Consider the following 20,584-nt stretch of genomic DNA (forward strand, 5'->3'; position numbering starts at 1 on the left):
GGTAGCAGTTCTTTGATCTCAGATGCTACTTTCAGTTGTTAGTTCTTCCTGTCCCTAGTTTGGTATAAAATAAAAATAAGTACTTTCCTGGTTACCAACATATCTAGCAGGCATCTTGAGAATTCCAAGTCTATTATCAGACAAACATACCAGCAATGTGAACTACCCCACAAGCTAATGGAAATTTGTAATTTTAAAGTTATTTACATCATAGTCTCCATAATGGATTTTTATCCCAGGAACAATTTAGTTATCCAATTTCTGAATACCAGCTTGTTTTTATTCTAAGCATAAATTTCTGGCCCAGTTCGAGCTCAAGTTTGTTACTCTTAATCCTGCATTAAGCTTAAGCTGCACTAAAGCATATATTTTGGTATCAACTGGTCTTATTATTTTCTCCAAAAAGAACAAAAAAAGAAGATCTATATTTATAGGGCATTTCGTTCAGGCTGTTTAGTTGCAGAGAAAATAAATATTACAATATATTAAAAACATCATATGTTATACTTCTATTATCATTCACACTCTACTATATTTTACTTTTAATTCCTCTAATTAATGCCTCCAAAACACCTTAGTTAACTTTTACCTGACAATATATAATAGGATAAATAATATTTTATTATATTTAAAATTGAAAATATCTCTCGTTTGTGCTTAATAAAGTCTGGCTCTCCTCTTATAGTTTACCTTTAAAAAAACTTAGTCAAGAGTATTAAAATCATTTGTATTCTTTTTAACTCATCTATATAGTGGTGTGAATAATAATAAATAAATAAATGCAGGGTATTTTTGATACATTCCCGAATTATTCTATCGGATCCATCCGAGTTGGGATCCTACATGGATCCGATCCGACTCGTCGCCCTCCACCATCAAACGCCGACTCCCTCTCTCTCTCTCCTTCGCCATCGACCTCCCTTTTCGATCGGAGATGGTTCAGGCCAAGAGCAAGAAGCCCAAGTCCCAGAAAGCGCATCGCCATGGCGTAAGTCTTCCCCTTTTTCTACTTACGAGAGCTTACTTGAATGGTTCTCCATTACTTCCGTGGCATTACAAATCCGAGCTGCTCTCCTTCGAAATCGACAATTCTTGATGCGAGAAGCAAGAATTTAGAATTACTCCAAGAGATATCCCCTTGGTTTTCTGTAGATTCTCATGTCAGACCGCAAAGGGACTAACTTGTAGGTTTGATCTTTAAGACTGAAACGAGATTCTTGTGTTAGCTATATTATTTATGATAGAGCATACACTGTGCAGTTTGAGAATAGCTTATTATTTTTGAAGTAGCTTTATTATTATAGAGGATATACTGTGGAGTACTAGAATAGGGACAGGGTAATAAACTACAGCTGCATCCCTCCCCTCTACTATGTTTTTTGTGTGGAAAATATTATTCTAATTAACTTTTGGAGGAAATAGCAAGTATCAATACATATATGAGATGATATTAAGAATCAAATATGCAAGAGTGATAAAAAGACATTTTCTATGATTATCCCAGTTAAGAGTTGGGATATATAGAGCTCGATTTTGCAGCTCAGTTTTGTTGGATTTTTCATATATAAATGTACTAGGCTTAAAGGAAGTGTATGTTGATGCAATACACAGGCAAAGAAGAACAAAAAGGATGGTGATATAGGAGAATTTCGTGCTCAACTAGATGCCTTGGGCTTAAAGATAATTCAAGTGACAGCAGATGGAAATTGTTTCTTTAGGTTTGCAGATAAACCTGTTTCTTTTCCTTATTGTTGCCTTTGTCCATTATCTAGTCTTGCACTCTTGATCTTGTCAATTATATACAAAGAGAATATAATATGTACCGGAATTCATTAAATCTTATGCCTTGGATTTAAATTTATTTGAATTATGTGAGTACTCATGGTGGTTTGCAGGGCTTTAGCTGATCAGCTAGAGGGCAATGAAGAAGAACATAACAAGTATCGCAGTATGATAGTACAATATATTGTGGTATTGATTGCCCACTTCATTTTAATCAACAACTTTTAGACAGTTAGCCTGCAATATTTTTTTCTACCCATCGTTTCGATGCTTATCTTGTCCTTTTCTTTTTATCCAGTAATCATGCTTAATAATTGAAATTATTTGTTCAATCTCTTGAAAGAATCGTTCATCTGTTAGACCTTTAACATTCTTTTTATTTTTCTTTTTCTTTGCTAAATTTTGTTGGATATCCGAGTCACTATTAATCATATTTGAGAAATCTTATGCACTTAAATTGCCCAATATTAGGATGTTATTTTGTTGTTTCTTGGAATGATCAAGCTAATCCTATTTCATTTGCACCATATAGAAGCATCGCGAGGATTTTGAGCCATTCATTGAGGATGATGTTCCATTTGATGAATATTGTCAGTCCATGGAAAAGGATGGTACATGGGCAGGCCATATGGAATTGCAAGCAGCTTCTCTTGTTGCAAAAAGAAATATTTGTATTCATCGGGCAAGTCCATATATTTTTTATTTCGGGCTTATAAAAATTAGATTTTGCTATCTTTATATATGATCTATCTCCAATCTAGTGAGAAAGATGTCCATCTACTTGTGGTTTGTCTACTTTTGAATGTAATTACTAAGTATTCATTCAGTGCTCTCTATACACTGTAACATCATGTTTCTTTGCCATTTTCTACTTGATAATGTATAAGTTCCACGGACATTTTAGAACCCTGATTAGATCTTCTCTAGATATTCTATCTTTCTGCTATATTACTCAACAACAGTACTCTTATCAGATCTTAATAGAACTCCCTAATGTGGTCAAGCAATCCACTTTATCAGCACATACACTGATAATATTTTATTATAGCAGATATCAGATAGTACATGTTCTTGGGTTACTAGTCTCTCTCCTATCATGTTGAGGCTATTTTATTACCCTTCTATTCATTATGTACAAGTTCATATTTCTTGACAGTTCCTAAATTTTATATTCACAATGCAAGTGTATCCAGTGGACTAATTATTTAGCCACACACATCATTAATACTACGGAACCTTTTTATTCTTTACCAAATAGACAGGCTTGTCGTGTCAAGGCAGTATACTAGCTTAGCAGGGTCCACTTTCTGCTGATTTTGGGATGTAATGTAGCACATAGCTATCTCAGGATGCTCATATATATCTGTGAGCATTTGTTTTACTTTTTTACCTTAACAAAATTTACCAACTGTAGTTGCTAAGCTGCCACTTAACCCAATGTCTTCATTCTTGTGATCATGTGAGAAAGACATAACAGTACATCAGATTTTATCATGCCGCTGTTTCTATGGGTTCGTGTGATATTTCCCTGATTGATTGTGTACTTGTATCGTTGCTAATATCATGGGATGATATTAAGTTAAGCACTTATTGTGGGATACTTCTTTGATGTTGCTAATATTCGGTATGCAGCTTAACTCTCCCCGTTGGTACATAAACAATTTCAATGGTCATGAAGCTAATAGGATCCATTTGTAAGCTTTCTAGACTTGTGCAACTCAGTCTAACTATTTGTTGGTGTGACTTAAAATATGGTTTTCCATATGTATGTAAATATTATTTTGAAGTCATTAAAACTGCATTTCTTTTTCTTTACTTTGTAATTTGACAACATTAATTTGAGCTAAAGTTCTTGTTTCATTTTCATATGTTATTAGAAGCTAAATAAAAGATTAGTTCAATCAACATATATGGCCACCAACATCGACAAGTATGAAATAATAATTAATAGTTTATTCTGGAATTAAGATCTAAAATATTTGTTACATACTAAACTATAGTTAGAAAATAATGAGCTCCAAAATTCATGGATAATTTAATAAGTTTACTATCTAAAAGAGAAATATTGGGAGAAATGGTTATGTCCAACATTGTACATCAGAAGCATCTAGATGGTTGAAGAGAATAAATTAGCCATCCCCGTTATCTCTAGTTTCAATCATCTTTAAAGGAAATCTTCAGTTCAAATGAAAACTACGAAAAATTTTCATCCAATTAAGAACATGCAACATAGAAGATAAGGAGAAGAAAGCATATGATCAATTTTTGTTTGCAGAAAGAAAATTAAGTAGGAATAGAGTTCACTTGTCTTTGAGAACTTCCGAGGATTATTTTCTTTTTCTTTCCATGTATAAGTTCAAGGAATGATTGATGGATTATTTCTTTGCTGCTAAATATAATCATTGCTTTGATCTTCTTTACCATAGAAAAGGTTTAACATATAAGGCTTCTAATTAGACCGTAAATTTATAACTTTATATTGTTTTTGGTCTTTATGTACATTCTCTAGATGTGTTTGTACTTTGTAGTAGTTATAGGTTCAACTACTGCAGAGTCACAATATCGTGCCTCATCACAGGATAGTGCTCTCTGGATGAGATTCTTTCTTGTAATAACATCTGATGTGAGATTCTGCTAGTTATTAAAGTTCTATATTATCTGCACTCTGTAATTCTTATATTTTGCAATCAAAATTTTGAATCAACATAACATTGATCAACGCAGATGTTATCATGACGGTGAGCACTATAATAGTGTTCGGTTAGAGGACGATTCTTGTGAAGGACCTGCTATGCCAATTGCTATCAAGGTTTTCACAGTGAATGTTTAAATAATTAAATTTGATCTTGTCTATGAACTTGTGCTAAACAACATATTCATATGAAATAATATAGGCATGAGATATCTATGTCTGATGTAAGTGTCACTTTATTTAGGAGGACACAAATATTTCTACAGTGAGCCATAAACCTAAAGAAACAGCTAATGAAACTAAGAGATCAGCCCACAAATATTCTTCTGATATTGGCTCAGTAAAATTGGTCATGAGTGGTACAGGATGTAACGATGTTGATAAAATTGAGCAGGTGAGAATTATGTGTATGTTTCTCAAAGGAACTTGAATTCACAAGGAAAGAAGTAATCATTTTAGTAGCTGTTATTTTCTTAGACATAATATATCTGGTGTTGTTAATCACACTGCCAGGTTTTACGAGACGTAGGTGGTGATGTTGATATTGCAATTGAGTTTATAATAGCTGACCAGCAAGCATCAGATGTGACGCACATTGAGGATGGTTCTCTTGAGGACTTTTCTTGTCATGGTAAACCTTTGCCTATTTTGCTGCTTTTAAGAGTATTTGATATATTGGACAAGATCTTTCTTGCATATAGCAGCTCCTTTTTTAGTTCAATAAATTATCATTTCTTTGTATTTAAGTAAAATAAGCAATCATTTTGCTGTCAATCTATTCAGTTATTATGATTATCGTTCAAGAAGTATTAGTCTCATACTTATTATGTTCGGAACACTTCAATGCATATTGTCTGCATAGCTGCTCCATGCTTAATAATTTAGATTTTCTAGGAGACAGCCAAAATGAGAACTGCGGACAAACTGAGACAGGGATAGAGGAAACATATTGTGAAGAGATTGTATCCAACAACATTCAAGCAATTCAGGGATGTGACAGTGCACATGAGGCTAAGGTACTTACCATGCATAATCCACAAGTTCTCGTATATGTAGATGACTTGGGATTCAATTCAGTATTTTAATTTGTCTTTTTTTTCTATGGAAGAAAATACCAAGAAATAGAGAGTGCTATTGTGGATCAAAAAAGAAGTGCAAGGCTTGCTGTGCTTCAGCAACAGTTAAATCCTCTGCTGCACCTGTAAGGTATATGCTGCCCTTGTTCTCTATTAACTTAATTTTAGCTGAGAATGACACTTTGCTATTTCAATGTTGTAAGATAATATTCTTAGCTTGGGAAGTGCATACAACTTTGTTTTATCAAGTAGTTTTTTTTACAGAGAAGCATCTGGAGCTCTCATTAATCCACTGCGCCCCTTTGTCTTAGCATGAAGCTCATAAACATCATGAATATACCAATTGACATTTGTGGCTCTCTTAGATGACTGTATATATTATATGCCACTAGTATAAAACTCTTGTATCTTTGTATAAAAACCAGAAAATATTTCAGTTCACTAGTATGAATCTCTTCAACAACAACAACAACCAAGTCTCTAGTCCCTACAATTTGTAGGCAATGGTATGAATCTATTGGAGACCAAACTTCTAGGTTGGGGCTCATAACATGGTGAAGGTCTGGAACATTACATTTACTAAGATGTTCTGATACATTCTCCTATATATAAAGCCTAATGTAGCAAACCATCAGCTTATACAGTAAAGTTCACTTCTGGCCATGACTTGGCTCACTGAGTTACATATAGGATATATGTGATTAAAAAACTTAAAATGCCTAAGGTACAAAGAGAAGGATTTATTTTTGTCTCAGTTGATTTACTTCAAAATTCTTGGGATCAAAGGAAGATTATAAATCCTGATGCTTATTTATGTAGATGGTAAGAACCAGCTTGGTAAGCCTTTGAAGAGAGATCTTGAAAGATGATAATTACAATAATGAGTGGTTAATATGTTAAACTTCTGACATCTTTGACACAGGAATGCGTACTCTGTAAGCTATTAAATGAATGCAAGAGCTTTTCACACCATACCCTCATATATATACTCACCAGCTTTGATCTTTTCAAGATTAAATTTGGACACTATTAGTAGTTTTAAGATGATTTTAACAATAATTTGAGTGCATACAATCAGAGGACATGCTTTTAACTTCTCTATTAATTTGTCCAACTGTTTTACTGGTAAAATGAAAATTGTTGCCAGTAAAGGAAGGGAATGTAACATGCTTTTTTAACTTCTATTAAAATTTTTTTGAATGTTTTCAGTAAAAGCAAAGGTGCTTCCAGTAAAGGCAGGAAAATAAAGAAACAAACTCGGAAAAGAGAAACCACAGAAGAAGTACCGGTTCGTGTTTCTGGGCCTCTACCAGATTTGGGCGCTCTTTACATTTGATCATACATTTGAGGTCCGTCATACAGGAAATGAGTGAATTCAATTTATGGACATCAAATCTCTAAATTCTATCTGTATTTTGACTTCCTTATGTGATTCTGCAAATGACCTCAGGCATCTTTGTTGATCTGAAGGAGAGTCATCTGATTCTATGGCAAGATGTACTTCTCTGAATCTAGACTATGGCACGGCATACAGATCAATATATACCTTCAGGTAAACTTGTACTGCTGGACAACAGTAAATTAATTTTCTTCGTGTCATATGCTTATATCAACTGTTGCCTCATAACTTCAGGATCAAAGGTGACAGATAAACCACGAATATCAATAGGGAGGATGAAAGCATTGGCTAGCACAATGACACGACTTCCCATTAGATTTGGTTTGTTATTGCGGAATGTTGTTCAAGACCGAGTCATTCTTACGCTTCGTTTTTATGGACCTCCAGTGGCTGTAGATGTAACCTAATTATGTTACCGGAGTATACAGTGGCTAGTCTTTTTGTCATTATTTGCTGTGTATATAATATTCATACTTTTATTGGTCGCAAATCGGAATTCTACATGTAAATCATGAAGCTTGTGTACTGTTAACTTGCATTTAGAAAATGCAGTTGATGTTTTCTTGTCTTCTTTTAGGGAGAGTGAAAACGTATAGATTGTGAATAGATGAATGTAAACCGTAAGTTGCTGCTTGTGAGAAAGAATGCAACTGATGCTTATTATTCCGGTAATGATGATGATCTGTGAATAGATTAATAAAGAAAATTAAGTACCCCGTCTTGTGTTCTCATGAATTTATAGTTTACATACAAACGTTTAAACTATTTACATCTCCAGCTCCTTTAGACTTTATCCTCAAAATTACATGTTAACTAAGGTTGACACAAGACAGGAGTGAAACCAATCAGATAAACGTCGTACTATATTTGAACCATTTCGAGCTAAGAGAGAGAGAGAGAGAGAGAGAGAGAGAGATAATGATGGAGGAAAGTAGAATAATTTAGTCGAGTTATTCAACAATACCTCCCAAGTCCAGGGTAAAAGAGTAGGATTTTAGTCGATCATCGGATCACTTTTACTTAAATTCCACAACCTCATATATTGCTTTTTTGTTTCGAGGGAGCAAGTAGCCTCTCTCACCCAACAACAGCAAAACAAAAATTAGAATCTAAACTAAGACCCAAAAAAAAAAAAAAAAATTTAATTAATTAATTAAAAGAAACAAAAAATTGAATAAAACTTCATATCTCTACTAAAACCTAATAAACAAGGGCAGATAGATGAATAGATATATATATAGATAGATAGATATAACACACAAGGGCATACAAACTCAATCTTCATCTTTTTCCAATCCCTCATCACTCGGCTCTTTATTGAGGTCAGGACTGTTATAGACTTGCGACGAGTAGCAGCGGGCCCTTCCCTTCTGCTGCGCCGCGTCCACCCTCGCACCGACCTCCGCCGCCTTCTTCCGTATCGTAGCCGCCGACAATCCGACATCCGGCCTACGGTCGCCGTCATCGTCATGGTCGTCGAGGAGGACATCGTCGGGGAAGTTTAGCCTAGCGGAGCGGCCCCGGAGGTAGAAGACGGCGGTGTCGTAGGCCTTGGCGGCCGCCACCGGGGTGGAGTAGGATCCTAACCATATCCTACTCCGCTTGTTCGGCTCCCGTATCTCCGCCACCCACTTCCCCCACTTCCGCATCCTGATTCCACGGTACGGCTTCTCCTTCCCATTTCGGCTTAATTTTTCCCCACACTGCGACATCAAATAGCCCTCTCTCTCTCTCTCTCTCTCTCTCTCTCTCTCTTGTTAGCACATTGCATTTCGCGATAACATTCTCTCTCTTTCTCCCTCTCCCTCTATATATATATATAAACAAAAAGGAAGTCTTAAGGTTACTGTTGATGAGCTTATCCAACTAAAATGGGAAGCCATAGCGCTTGCCGACAAAGGAAGAGATATGGCTCAATGATTTCGTCGCGATATTGGACTATACGGAGAATTTACGGCCACGTGGCAGTGCGGTCGGGCAAGTCGTTTCGGGTACGCCTCTCGGCGGCGGGATAAAAGGCCGTGGCGGTGGATGGACGGAGGGATTATGATCCAAAAGAGGGTATGGGGAGAGATCGGACGGCTAGGACGAGATGAAGAGGAGTGGAGGAGAAGGTAAAGGATTAAAAATGAGTATAATAATAGAAAGAGGTCGGTGGAGGGAAGGGAAGGGATGGTCTCCGTCGAAGCTACTAAGAAATTGGACGATGGAGAAGCGGCGCAAGAAATGGGATTTTGGGAGCGTATTTGACCAATTTTAGGCAAACTGGTAGACTTATTTACTCAAATAATATCTGCCTCTCAAACTTATCAACTTTGAAGTCTTATTTGGTTGGCGTGTGTTATTAAGTATATAACCTTCTACTATTTGCAAATTAACTCGTCATTATTTATTATTAGTATTTAAACACTACCCTCTTTTTTTAAAATGTCCATAATGTTAAGTTACACCCGTTTTATTACTAAAACATTCTTAAACTTATTTTATCGAGTTTGAAACCTGTGCATCAACCAAAGATCTCCCACGTTATGGGAGGATGGATATAGATAGAGCGCTAATTTTGTTAGTATTTTATATGGGAATATGCACTAGTGTGTGTGATTATTTAGCTCTAAATTTAATAATAACTCTAATTTCTTTAATTCTGACACGATACATCTCTTATCTAATTAATAGATAAATAATCTTATTACTCTCTACATGTATCCTTAATATTTATGTTTAAGTTTCAGCATTTTACAAATTGAATAAAATTTAGGAGTGATTTTGAGACGTCAAAGTTTGGTGAGTCTTGATTTCGGTGATAAGATCTTTGATTTGGATTGTTAGTTCTTTGTCTCTCTCTCTTTATTTCTCACTAAATTCTCTTGAAATATCGATGGCATATCTCAAGAAAAGTCCACCTGGTTGGATCTTTTTGCGGAATAAGTATTTCTTTACGAGTAAATTAGTGGGATAAATAATTTTCCAAACTATTTGGAATAATATAATCATGCAAAAACACACATAAAATGAGAGGCAAACAATTAATTGACAAACGCCAGAAAGAGATGAAAACCACCAAGTAAATAACCCTGTCCTGGAAGTAGAATAAATCCAAAACATTAATATCAATTTACCTCATCATCCAACTGTGAGTAAGTAAGATCACATTTTGAATGCAAGCAATAAGATTAATCCCAACCAAAATTTACAGGCTTTCACCATTAACCTTCGTGTAGGAAATGGAAAATACAAAAGAAATGCTCTAGTTGGAAGAAGAAAAACTAAGAAACTTTAAAGTATAGAGGGCAACACACCAGCATCACCTCACAAATTGTCAAATAAATGACCATCTAGTAAGACTTAGGCAGAGATGAAATCATGAGAAGATATTATTATTCTTCAAAGGAAATACTATCTAAAACATAGGAAAGACCCTTAAGGAACACTATTATTATTATTATTACTATTATTATTATTATTATTATTATTATCCTTCACAAGGGGCAATACTACCTAAAAATTGACACAAAAGCATCCTTAATCCTGGCTGATCTCTCTCACAATTCTTGAAACTTATTACACCATTGACAAGGGTTTCCTTTGAGTTAAGCACCAAGTAGCATTTTACAAATTTACAACCTTAAATGGTGGTGCCATTACTGCACAATACCAATGTACTTCTAGCATATTTTCATCCTTAAACAATAAACCCATAACAACATTCAAAATCTATAACTTCCTCCTCATATAGGCTCTTCTGATTTTTCTCCATGCATGATGTATTCCTTAGAGCTGCCAAAAAGACCAACATTTTGAGATCAAAGCAACACTCATAAAGCAACCATAAACTTTGTTCCTACTACTCATCTCTATTTTGTTCTCAGTGATATTTTGAATATGTTCCATTTGATTTATCCAAAACACACAAAGTATCAAAGTTGCAATCATCATAGCAATTAAAAAGGATGGTTGAAATACTTTGGATCAATCTATTGAATACCACGGATTCAGTCGTAGCCAAAGATACAAGATTCTCTGACTTGAATCCATAGTATTGTCAATCTAGATATCCATTTGTCCAGAAGAAGTTTTAAAATGCAAAACATGAAAATGCTAGTTTTCTTTACCTGACAAACACTATAAACTTAAACTAATTCAGTGAGAAGGTATCCCAAATGGAACACAATCTATCTCATGCAGATTCCGCAACGAATTCATATACTTACAATTTAAGAATCACAAGCAAATCAAAGTTAGAAATGCAGGTATGCATAATAATCCTTGACAAACAAGTAAATGGCTTTGAAACCCTGTAACAAATCCTTCGATAATTCACATAGCTCTAAAGGATGAAGAAATTTTACCAAATGTAAGTACACAATAGAAACTATTAAAAACATAATTGTCATAAAGCATCATGAGATGGTCTTATCTGACATTTAGAACTTCCACAAAAGAAAATTAAAAGCATCGACAAAGATGATACTCAATACTCCGTAGTTCATACAAAAAATGACAGCAACAAATAGCAGCCAACAATGAGTATCCGATACAAATTAGAAAATGCAGTCATCTCAAGTTCCAACCTTTCAAGAATTTAATAGCAATGTTGTATCACACTATCACATCAAAGATGAACTAGGACATAGACTACATAAATCAAGCACCAAATAGCATAGAACATCAGTAATACTTGAGATAAGCATAATTAGTTGGATTTACCACATAACCAGGTCAACCCAAGCAAACACATATCTTTAGCTAAACCAAAAATCCTACTTAACCCCCCAAAACATAGATTTAATGATCCATCTCAAACAAAATATAGTAGAAAATTCCAGCAAGAACCAAACTTTCCTCTCCGAGAGCAATCTGGAGCCTAACGATACGACTTCTGGAACCTCGCGCGAGCGCCGCGACCACCAAACTTCTTGGGCTCACAGCGGCGCGGATCGGCGACAAGCAGCGTGCGATCATAGCGGACAAGTATATCCTTGATCTCCTTCTTGGACTGCTCATCCACGTACTTCTGGTAGTAGGCCACGAGGGCCTTGGCAATGCTTTGGCGGATGGCATAGATCTGCGAGGTCTTCCCGCCGCCGCGGACGCGGATCCGCATGTCTACTTCGGCGAAGCGGCTGCGGCCAAGGAGGAGGACGGGCTCCAACGCCTTGTAGCAAAGGATCTCAGGTTTTACAAGCTCGATCGGGCTACCGTTAACCTTGATTAGCCCGCGGCCGGCCTTGCAGTACGTGACGGCAACCGCCGTCTTCTTTCTTCCGAAGCATTGCACGGATTTCGTCGCGGGTACCGTAGTCATGAGAGAGGAGTTGCGAGAGAGGCAGGGGGTTGAAAGAAACCTAAGCAACCGAAAGAAAGAGGAAGCGCCGGTGGCCGAGTGGTTAAGAGGGATATATAACGGGGAATGTGTTAGGGTTAGGGTTTTTTTAATGCCCTCGTTGCTGTAGGTCTCGAAGCCAAACGGTAAGTTAATGGGTCCGCAAAAGATCCCACCCGAATCCGAATTGGTTGTAAGCTATGATTAATTAATTAAGACTGGGCTGGGATTTAAACTTGAAATGAATGAGGCTTAATTCAATAGTTCCAAATTATACATAGTATATAAAATTATATATATAAATTAAATCGAGCCTCATCAAGATGAGTCTGAACTTATAATGTATTATCTTTTTCTGATTGTTGGATTACTAGTGCATCTCTTCTCTCTTATATTTGCTGTTCAATCCTTGTATCATCAAATGAGAGGGCATGCATCTGTACCAATGTCATCTAATTAGAATGAAAATGTAGTGCCCTCATGATTCAAAAAAAAAATTAAAAAAAAATTCTCTTAAATCTTTTTGGATGTGAAGCTGTGATTTATCAGCATCAGCAAAAGTATATACATATCAAGAAATAGGAAGACTCAACCACCAAATGACTTCCACCATCTAGTCTATCCAAAGTGAGGCCACAATAGAAGACTGAGAAGTTTTGTTCAGACCAGCCTAGAGAACTAAAGAAATCGATCAGAAAGCCTTGTAAAGTAATGGTTTCTGTTACAAGAAGAAATGGATTTGAGTGGAAGTAACTGATCAAATACAAGAAGATCACTAAGTTGATCAGGAACACTGACACCGTAGTGGAATCAACACACCCTCTGGTTTTCGCTTTTCCCGCACCATAGCTTCTCTGATCATAGGCAGCTTTTGATATATCTTTCTCCATATGTGGTTCACGGCACCGTCGGGAGAAACAGGGCCCAAACCACCAGGACTGCCATTATCAAACTCAAAGATTGGTTGAACACGAGCCATATTCATGCGGAACTTGTTCTTCTGTTCCTTGGAGATATTTCTCAAATAATTTACGAGCCACTTTGGCTGCAGCGCATTGCTGACGGACACAAAAACAGAGAAATCTGAGTAGTCAACCATTCCTTCAAATGGAAGCTCAATGTTATCACTCACGATAACTGGTATGCAAAGACTAAGAACTGCATCAAAAAGGCGACATGACGTCGGTGTGTCGCCTGCAGGGTGAAGACAAAATTCTGAGGATCGCATCCCTTCAATTGACTGCTCACGGCCAGTCGCATTAGGAAAACCTTCTTCTATAACAACATCAGGCTCATTCACAAGAAGATCCCATAATTTCTCCCGAACCAAACCACCCTGAAACAGATAAAGGTGAGAGATAAAAAGTAATAACAGACACCTCATCTGAAACCAAAAAATGGAAAGCAATTGGAGAACATTTTTGTGAAACTCTAGAATCCAGATTTATTAAGAGCAATAAGTCATACCAACACATCATGCTGGTATTATCTTATGATTAAATAATTATGAGTATTAAGTCATTCTTGATCACATTAAAATGGTCTGAATATGAACCTATATGACCCAGATATTTACTGCATAAATCAGAAGAGTGAGATAATTTTAGATCAACACACCCGATGCCTGTGCTTAGCTCCTTTGAAATAGAGAAGGCTACGTCGATTTCGATCATCTGAGAGATGTAGTCTAGGGAGCAAATGGGTGTAAGGAACTATCACATCTTTGAGCAATGACACCTGAGTGTGTTGTATCATATGTGAAGAGTTACCATTTGCTGCTTTAGAATCAACCTTGTACCACCCCCCAAAATCAACCACCAGAAGAATAGCTGGCGCTATCTCACTTCTGACATGCCACATTGCAACGGGGTCTGTCAAAGAATGCTTCAAGATTTAACACAACCTGACAATCCACAGGCTAAAACATAAGCAGCTAAACACAGTAACAATTCCAGCAAGGCCATAACAAGACTAGCTCAAGAATAATTAGCAAAAGTTGCTTGGATCTATTAAATTCTATCGACAGCCATCTCTAATTTATTTCAGCATTGAGTAAATGATTACAACTATACCCTTCAAACTCATGGTGCTTGTTGAGCAATTTTTGTAGCTACTAGCATGGAAAATATTTCAGGATGGAAGAGGACTTCAGATTTCAGGAAATCAAAGTCCCATTATCCAAAATATAACGATCAATAAAAAGTATTCTTATGTGTAACTCTTGCAGTCTTCACTATTAAGCAAATCAAAGATAACAAAGAAAAAAATATTGGGTTCTGAACAAAGCTAAAAGATGAAGCAGTTTCTGAAACTACCTACACAATAAGATAATAGAAAAACGACACCAGTAGTAACTTTAAACCATTCAGCAAGAATCAGCAGCAAAAAGGAGAGATCTACAAACTCTGGGTAGAAACTTTTGCCAAGTGACAACATTGCCATCAGATCCTAATCTCGAGGCACTTGATCTGACTCATACTATTTCAACAGTTTTAGGGACACACAGAAAGATCTTACAAAAGTTTTACCGAATCAAACAAACATACCATTAAGAAGACAGACATCTCAAACATAATTACTATGAAGTATAATACGCAGATTGCCAAATAAGTAAACAAAAATGCTACTTTGGATCGAAGCACAAATTACCAGTCAAAACGAAGACATGATCCCGTCCCCCGGATCTTTTCCATGCCTCCGACGACAAAATCCGATCCACCACCTCTCTCTGCCTCCTATAATCACCATTCCCCTCCTCCTTTAAAAAGCGCCCCTTTTTCCCCCACCCGAGTTCCATCTCCGCGCTGAGCGCTGCGAAGAACGGCACGAACACCACATCGGCGTCGTCTGAATCGTACACCCTCTTGGCGACCGACGACTCATGGCGCAAGCGGGGCGGCGTCTCGAGATCCCCAAGAAGCCAGTACTCGGTGCTGTACTGCTTGATGAGGGGGTTCTCCGGGTAAGGCGGGGGATCGGGAAGCCGGTGGCGAAGAGAGGCGGAGGATCGGAGAGCGGCGTCGGGGTCTCCGGCAGCGATTCGGGAGTCAGCGCCTGGGAGGGACCAGAAGAGGTCGAGGAGGCCGTAGTTGAGGGATCGGGGGAGGTCGGCGACGAAGACCTTGAGGCGGGGGTGGGATATAAGGCTAGGGGTAGGGTTTTGTAAGGAGAAGATGGATCTGGAGGAGGAGAGGAAGAGGAGGAGAAGAGAGAGGAAGGAGAAGGCGAGGAAGAGGCGGAGAGAGCTGCTCTTCATTGGGTTTCTTTGTTTCTTCTTCTTTGGCTCGCTCGCTCACTCACTCACTCTCTGGAAACGGGAAACGAGACTATAATAGTCCTTATTGGATCCGGGTATTGCGTTGTTCGGTTTGAGAACCGACCCGATTTATTCCCGCTCTTAATCCATTATACACGAAAAATAGGGCATCGACTCGCAATTCGCAGCGAGTCTTCTCCGCAGTGAAGCGAAGGAGACGATGGAGAGCGGCAGCGACTCCGATGCGCCGGAGGAGCTCACAGCCTTCGAGGTCTGCTCTTCTAATCCAAATACGTCTAAAATAAATCTTAAATTTATAGTTTTAGGTGTTTAATTTTTGTAGTCCTTCTCGTAGAATACTACTATGCTCGAGCCTCTGGTTATTGTGGTCATTCGTATTAATATTTCTGAGGTACTTTTGGATTGGAGTTGTTTGATGAATCAAGAATGCGTCCTTTTTTTTTTAGTTTTACTGGATTGTCGCATAATAGATTGGTAGCTGCGTAGCTATGTAAGTGATCACTACCTCTATGTCGGCAAACAAGTGTCCTACTCCCCGAAGTAAGAACCTTGGCGAGGGTGACATTATAGAGAGAGAGAGAGAGAGAGCTCATCGTGATGTTTTGGAGCAGCACACACAGCATAAGCGACGGTGTTGCCTGCTGTGCTTCATTTAATCTGGCGATATGCTCAATCTAAAGTAGTCTGTAGATGTCTTCTGCTACTCCATGTCTCGAGCCGCCATGATGGCAAAATGAGACTTGCTGAACCTGTGCATCAATTTGCATTTGATCCAAGCTTGATAATGTATTTGGGTTCGTGGATCATTTGTCCTTTCTTGTTGATCGATAGCTGGGAGTGATCATGGGGTTCTTTTAAAGTTTTAAGTAGGTTTTGGCTTTTTGTAAAAACATCATCTAGATTGCAAGAAATTAGATTTCATATGACAATGAAATGATGGCATTTTGTTTTCTCAAATTTTCTTTCAATGAAGACATGCATCTGTTAGATCTCTCTAAATCCAACAAAGTGCATGAGGTTAGTATTGTGAAGATGCTTTCTGAAACTTCTGCTTAGGATTTATGACTTTCTTGCGGGATTCGCTTGACCTATTGTAAGGCCCAGATTTACTTTTGATAAGAAACAAATTTTCACCCAAAGCTTTAATGTCTGGGATATAACAGTTTTGTGTGAGTTTCATTATCTCTGTAGCTCAACTTGTCACTAGTCATTATGAAAAATCCAAGGACAAGAGAATCTGCCTGCTGACATAGTTCAGAGCCAGACTATGGAGCTGAATTCTACATAAATGCACACAAAATTTTCCATTTATTTGCAAATAGTGAAAGGGATAAGCTCAATACCCAATAAAAGAAGTCCTCCAAGTAGTGCACAGTTGGATATGACTTACTAACCAACACATGGTCATACGACTTTGGCCTTCCATTATTAGATGCTCAAAGTCACATATGTGATACAAAAGCTCATAACATATTGGAAATGTTTAAAGGTATATGTAACTTATAAATGAACCAGCACTTGTTCAGGAAAATTTATTAAGCTCTTATTCAATGTCTATAAGTTGGTGTCTGTAAATTTCAGAATATGATCCTAAGGAAGTTACTTATAACTGGTGATGTTATTTCAGAGCATTAAGCAAGATGAAGAAATCAGGAAAGTCCAAAAGGAGCATGCCATCAGGTATGCTGCCCTTTATTTTATTTAGTCATAAGCAGCCTGAAATTGATAGTATCATAGAACTATGTGCTTCCTGTCCACTTGTTTCTTAAGAGGTTCTGACATGCATATTATACCATTAAATTTGACTTTCTGATCAATCCAGTACTTTTAACCTCATGCTGATTAGTGTTTCTCTTTTTATTGTCATTGACTCATTGCTTTCAGAGCTGTTCTTTTGGCCTCATGCTGCACTTTTTCCTATCAAAGAAAGGGAATCTGGCGTTTTCACTAAACATTTAGCCCTAAATGGTTTTTTGTTATTCTGTTTGTCTTCTTGGTGACACATGGACCACCCTTCACCCACTTTGACTGCAAATGTTGTTCAAGCTACTTCAACATTGCTTATGTTATTGCTTAAATGTTGTTGTACTAGTCAGGAAGGTTACATGATTTGAGAAGTTATCTAGGAGCACAGATATACACTTGGAAGTTAGAAAATCTGAAATATTTAATATTTCATAGACAGTGTTTGCTTCCTCTTTACTTGAGAAGATGTGGTGACAGCCTTATAAGCTTCATATTTTTTTCTTGACAGTTGGATTATTTTGCTCATTCTTTACCAATAGAAATTGAGGTTTCAAAGTTGACTTCTTGTAGTTACATGAGCTATTTACATGGGCTATTGGGTAAAACTTTTGGATAACAGATGTATTTCATTCACAAGTAAAGAATATGTTCACAAACCTTTATGCCATTAGGCCCAATCTTGGGGACTTTAATTGAGAATTAAGGGATACAACTGAAAATATCTCTGAAATTGCTGGAAAAATATACCTAGTAGTTTCATGTGATAATTGCTGGAGAAATGCAGATTGGGAACTCTCTCTATGTAATGACAACGTGGACATACCTGAGAAACTTCTTTTTTCTGATGCAATTATTGCACAATTATGTCCATAAAAGGACAATCTTGTGAATATACTAGTACTTATTAGGCATCATTAATAATAGACAGGTGGGTGTAAGTTATTTCGACATACTGTGAATTTAAGAAACTAACTGAAAGCTGAACATTTTTCCAGATTATTTCAAGATAATATGTGCTGAGTCTCTTCTTACAGGGTGGCACAGGAAGGTAAAGAAAGACGGAGACAGTGGGCACAAAGAAGAACTCAAGTAAAATCAGATAAGCAGGAACCTGAAGTTAAAGAGGCAGAACAACAGCAGGACGAATGTGTCATACCAGGAATGCTTCCGAGCAATATAGTTGACCTTCTTGCAGCCCGTGAGAAGTATGTCCATCTAATTTTTCATTTACCTATGATGATCGAGCCTTCTGAGTTGATATTATTATAGGATAGTTTTTTTTTTGGTTAATTGCTCATGTTGCCTCCTGTATTTACATTTATTACCCCAGTTTATTCCAAAAGTTTTAGCTTTTGATTGAACTGGTTTCTTTGGGTGTCAAACGTGGTTAGAAATCTTTAAATCTTAGCTTCGTATTTACATGTGGACATATTTACTTAAGCAAGGGCTAAAGAGCAATTAAATTGTGCCAAATTCTTTCTGCTCGTTAATGTTATAGGAGAAACAAGCATATACTAGTTTTCTGTTTGAAATCATGCTAGCTTCTATCTTAATTATATTAATGGCGGTTGTGCTGCTGTTTCTTGTACTTGCTGCCTGCCCTTATTGTATTTCGGTATATAATTAGTGAAGTTTTTAGTTCAAGAGAATAGATAGTGTGATTACAGAGACGAAGGCGACAGATCCCTGGATATAAATGCTACATGGTGACCAATGGTACTTTTGAGTATGGCATAATTAGGTCGGTGTGATTAATATTGGCATCGATGTTTCAATGTCTTTTATGTGTTATATGGATTTGCTACTCTGTTTGTTTAATGTATCTACTTATACTATATTCTTCTTTTAATGTTCTAGAGTTCAATTCGAGTAATAAATAAAATATATCTCTTCATTCATGTTTCTTCTGTCGGTACAAAGCCACATAATTTTTAGATGCATGCAGAGCCATTGCGGCATTCCGGCATCCCTAAGAATGAGCATGTGCGACTTTTCTCTGAATTGCATGACATGAGTTGCTTACGAGCAAGACATGAGTAAAACATGGAGAAAAGTTTTCTACCGCTAGTCTAAACTGAAGTTTTTGAAATTAAAGATAAAAATTAATCTAATTCAAGAATGTGTGAACTAGAAACCTTCATGGCAAATATCCTACTAAATTTATCATGTCTGCTGAACTAGATAGCTGTATGTTCTTGAATCTGTCACCTTTCTTGGCATTTTGCAGCAACTTTATGAGTGTTCCCCCTTGTTTGCAGGCAAACTTTTTCATCTGACTCCGAGGAAGAAATCATAAATCAAAATCAGAAACCAGCAAAAAAGAAAAAACAGAGAACTTCTGGGTATCTCTCCTCTTCCAGTCTTCCAAACATAAATTTCCTGAACAGTTTGCTAATCAGTCTTTTTTTTTCTTTTTTTCTTTTTTTTTGTCAGGCCTGAAACTGTTGTGCTGAAGGATATCCCGCCTGCTCATTGCTTGCAGAACTCTTTGGAATTTTTGAAGAAGAGAAAAATGCAGGTCTCAAGATCGTCATCGGTGCTGAAAAACTCCAACCAAGCTTTTCGTCTCCTTTCATCACGGGGCAGCTTGTTGAGTAAGAGCTAAATATGTGGATCATCTGTATTGCAGAATGCAGCGCTGTTCATCCATTGTAGCATTTAATTTATTTCTCAACTTTGTTGTTACTTTCATGGGGAATTTAAGACTCTAAAAGTAGCTGAGGGTGACGGTTGTAGCCTTCATCTGAATCAGAACCTTGAAATGCTAATTTTGCAATGTTCTTTGTAATAGACCTACAGATTTGGTCTCTCTCTCTCTCTCTCTCTCTCTCTCTCTCTCTCTCATATATATATATAAATATCTATTCAACACGTTCATTACGTGACTTTCTGGTATTCAACTTCTCTACTGGCTTCCTTTTGCAGTTAATATTATTGTGGAAGTTTAAGTGTTCAGCTTGAGCAAAACTAAACAGCTAGATCAGTAGATCCTTTTATTGGGTTAATGCAGTTTGGAAAGCATATTCCCTCACTATAGAGGCATTTCATGCTATTTTACTTGAGAGGTGAGGAGAAATATATTACATGAGTAGATGATGGCTATCAATTATAAGCAATATAATTCGTTACAAACTTGCCATGCAGCATATTTTATTCATCCGTAACATTTAAAAAATAATGATTTATTAAGTTGACCTTGTTCATATTCAAATTTGAGCCAGGAGCCCAGGAATGACCGAGTGGAGGGGTGATCAGTCCAAAATCAAATTAGAGTTAGGAAGGTTTCAAT

At 37.0% G+C, this 20,584-nt stretch overlaps 5 protein-coding genes across 8 annotated transcripts; 2 read left to right on the top strand and 3 right to left on the bottom strand.

Moving 5' to 3' along the window:
- Positions 1 to 892: 892 nt before the first annotated feature.
- Positions 893 to 7,525, top strand: LOC140787927 (OVARIAN TUMOR DOMAIN-containing deubiquitinating enzyme 7). 4 transcript variants are annotated; one of them, XM_073136963.1, is made up of 13 exons: positions 893 to 988; positions 1,612 to 1,718; positions 1,896 to 1,971; positions 2,315 to 2,464; positions 3,415 to 3,476; positions 4,507 to 4,591; positions 4,719 to 4,868; positions 4,988 to 5,105; positions 5,360 to 5,490; positions 5,583 to 5,680; positions 6,760 to 6,899; positions 7,001 to 7,102; positions 7,184 to 7,525. In XM_073136963.1, exons 1-11 carry the CDS (start codon positions 935 to 937, stop codon positions 6,884 to 6,886), a joined length of 1,158 nt encoding a protein of 385 aa, XP_072993064.1. In that variant the 5' UTR covers positions 893 to 934; the 3' UTR covers positions 6,887 to 6,899; positions 7,001 to 7,102; positions 7,184 to 7,525. The 4 variants fall into 4 exon arrangements, with proteins under 4 accessions (XP_072993064.1, XP_072993065.1, XP_072993066.1 ...); XM_073136964.1 differs by having other exon boundaries at positions 5,369 to 5,490; XM_073136965.1 differs by lacking the exon at positions 4,719 to 4,868.
- Positions 7,526 to 8,167: 642 nt separating this feature from the next.
- On the bottom strand, positions 8,168 to 8,734 carry LOC140788139 (ethylene-responsive transcription factor RAP2-9-like). Its single transcript, XM_073137271.1, has one exon. The coding sequence runs from the start codon at positions 8,659 to 8,661 to the stop codon at positions 8,224 to 8,226; it is 438 nt and encodes a 145-aa protein (XP_072993372.1). The 5' UTR covers positions 8,662 to 8,734; the 3' UTR covers positions 8,168 to 8,223.
- A 2,756-nt stretch (positions 8,735 to 11,490) lies between these two features.
- LOC140789517 (small ribosomal subunit protein uS9-like) lies at positions 11,491 to 12,372 on the bottom strand. The gene has a single exon (XM_073139240.1). The coding sequence runs from the start codon at positions 12,252 to 12,254 to the stop codon at positions 11,814 to 11,816; it is 441 nt and encodes a 146-aa protein (XP_072995341.1). The 5' UTR covers positions 12,255 to 12,372; the 3' UTR covers positions 11,491 to 11,813.
- Positions 12,373 to 12,769: 397 nt separating this feature from the next.
- On the bottom strand, positions 12,770 to 15,574 carry LOC140788478 (probable arabinosyltransferase ARAD1). The gene is made up of 3 exons (XM_073137733.1): positions 14,922 to 15,574; positions 13,890 to 14,143; positions 12,770 to 13,608 (listed from the first exon to the last, which is right to left on the bottom strand). Exons 1-3 carry the CDS (start codon positions 15,526 to 15,528, stop codon positions 13,057 to 13,059), a joined length of 1,413 nt encoding a protein of 470 aa, XP_072993834.1. The 5' UTR covers positions 15,529 to 15,574; the 3' UTR covers positions 12,770 to 13,056.
- Positions 15,575 to 15,662: 88 nt separating this feature from the next.
- LOC140788480 (uncharacterized) lies at positions 15,663 to 20,104 on the top strand. Its single transcript, XM_073137736.1, has 5 exons — positions 15,663 to 15,799; positions 17,177 to 17,229; positions 18,330 to 18,500; positions 19,554 to 19,637; positions 19,729 to 20,104. The coding sequence occupies exons 1-5, from the start codon at positions 15,749 to 15,751 to the stop codon at positions 19,898 to 19,900; spliced, it is 531 nt and encodes a 176-aa protein (XP_072993837.1). The 5' UTR covers positions 15,663 to 15,748; the 3' UTR covers positions 19,901 to 20,104.
- The last annotated feature ends 480 nt before the right edge of the window (positions 20,105 to 20,584 follow it).

This window comes from Typha latifolia, chromosome 5 (genome assembly GCF_019914945.1).
Source record: "Typha latifolia isolate L0001 chromosome 5, TyphaL0001v2, whole genome shotgun sequence".
NCBI classification, from domain to species: Eukaryota; Viridiplantae; Streptophyta; class Magnoliopsida; order Poales; family Typhaceae; genus Typha; species Typha latifolia.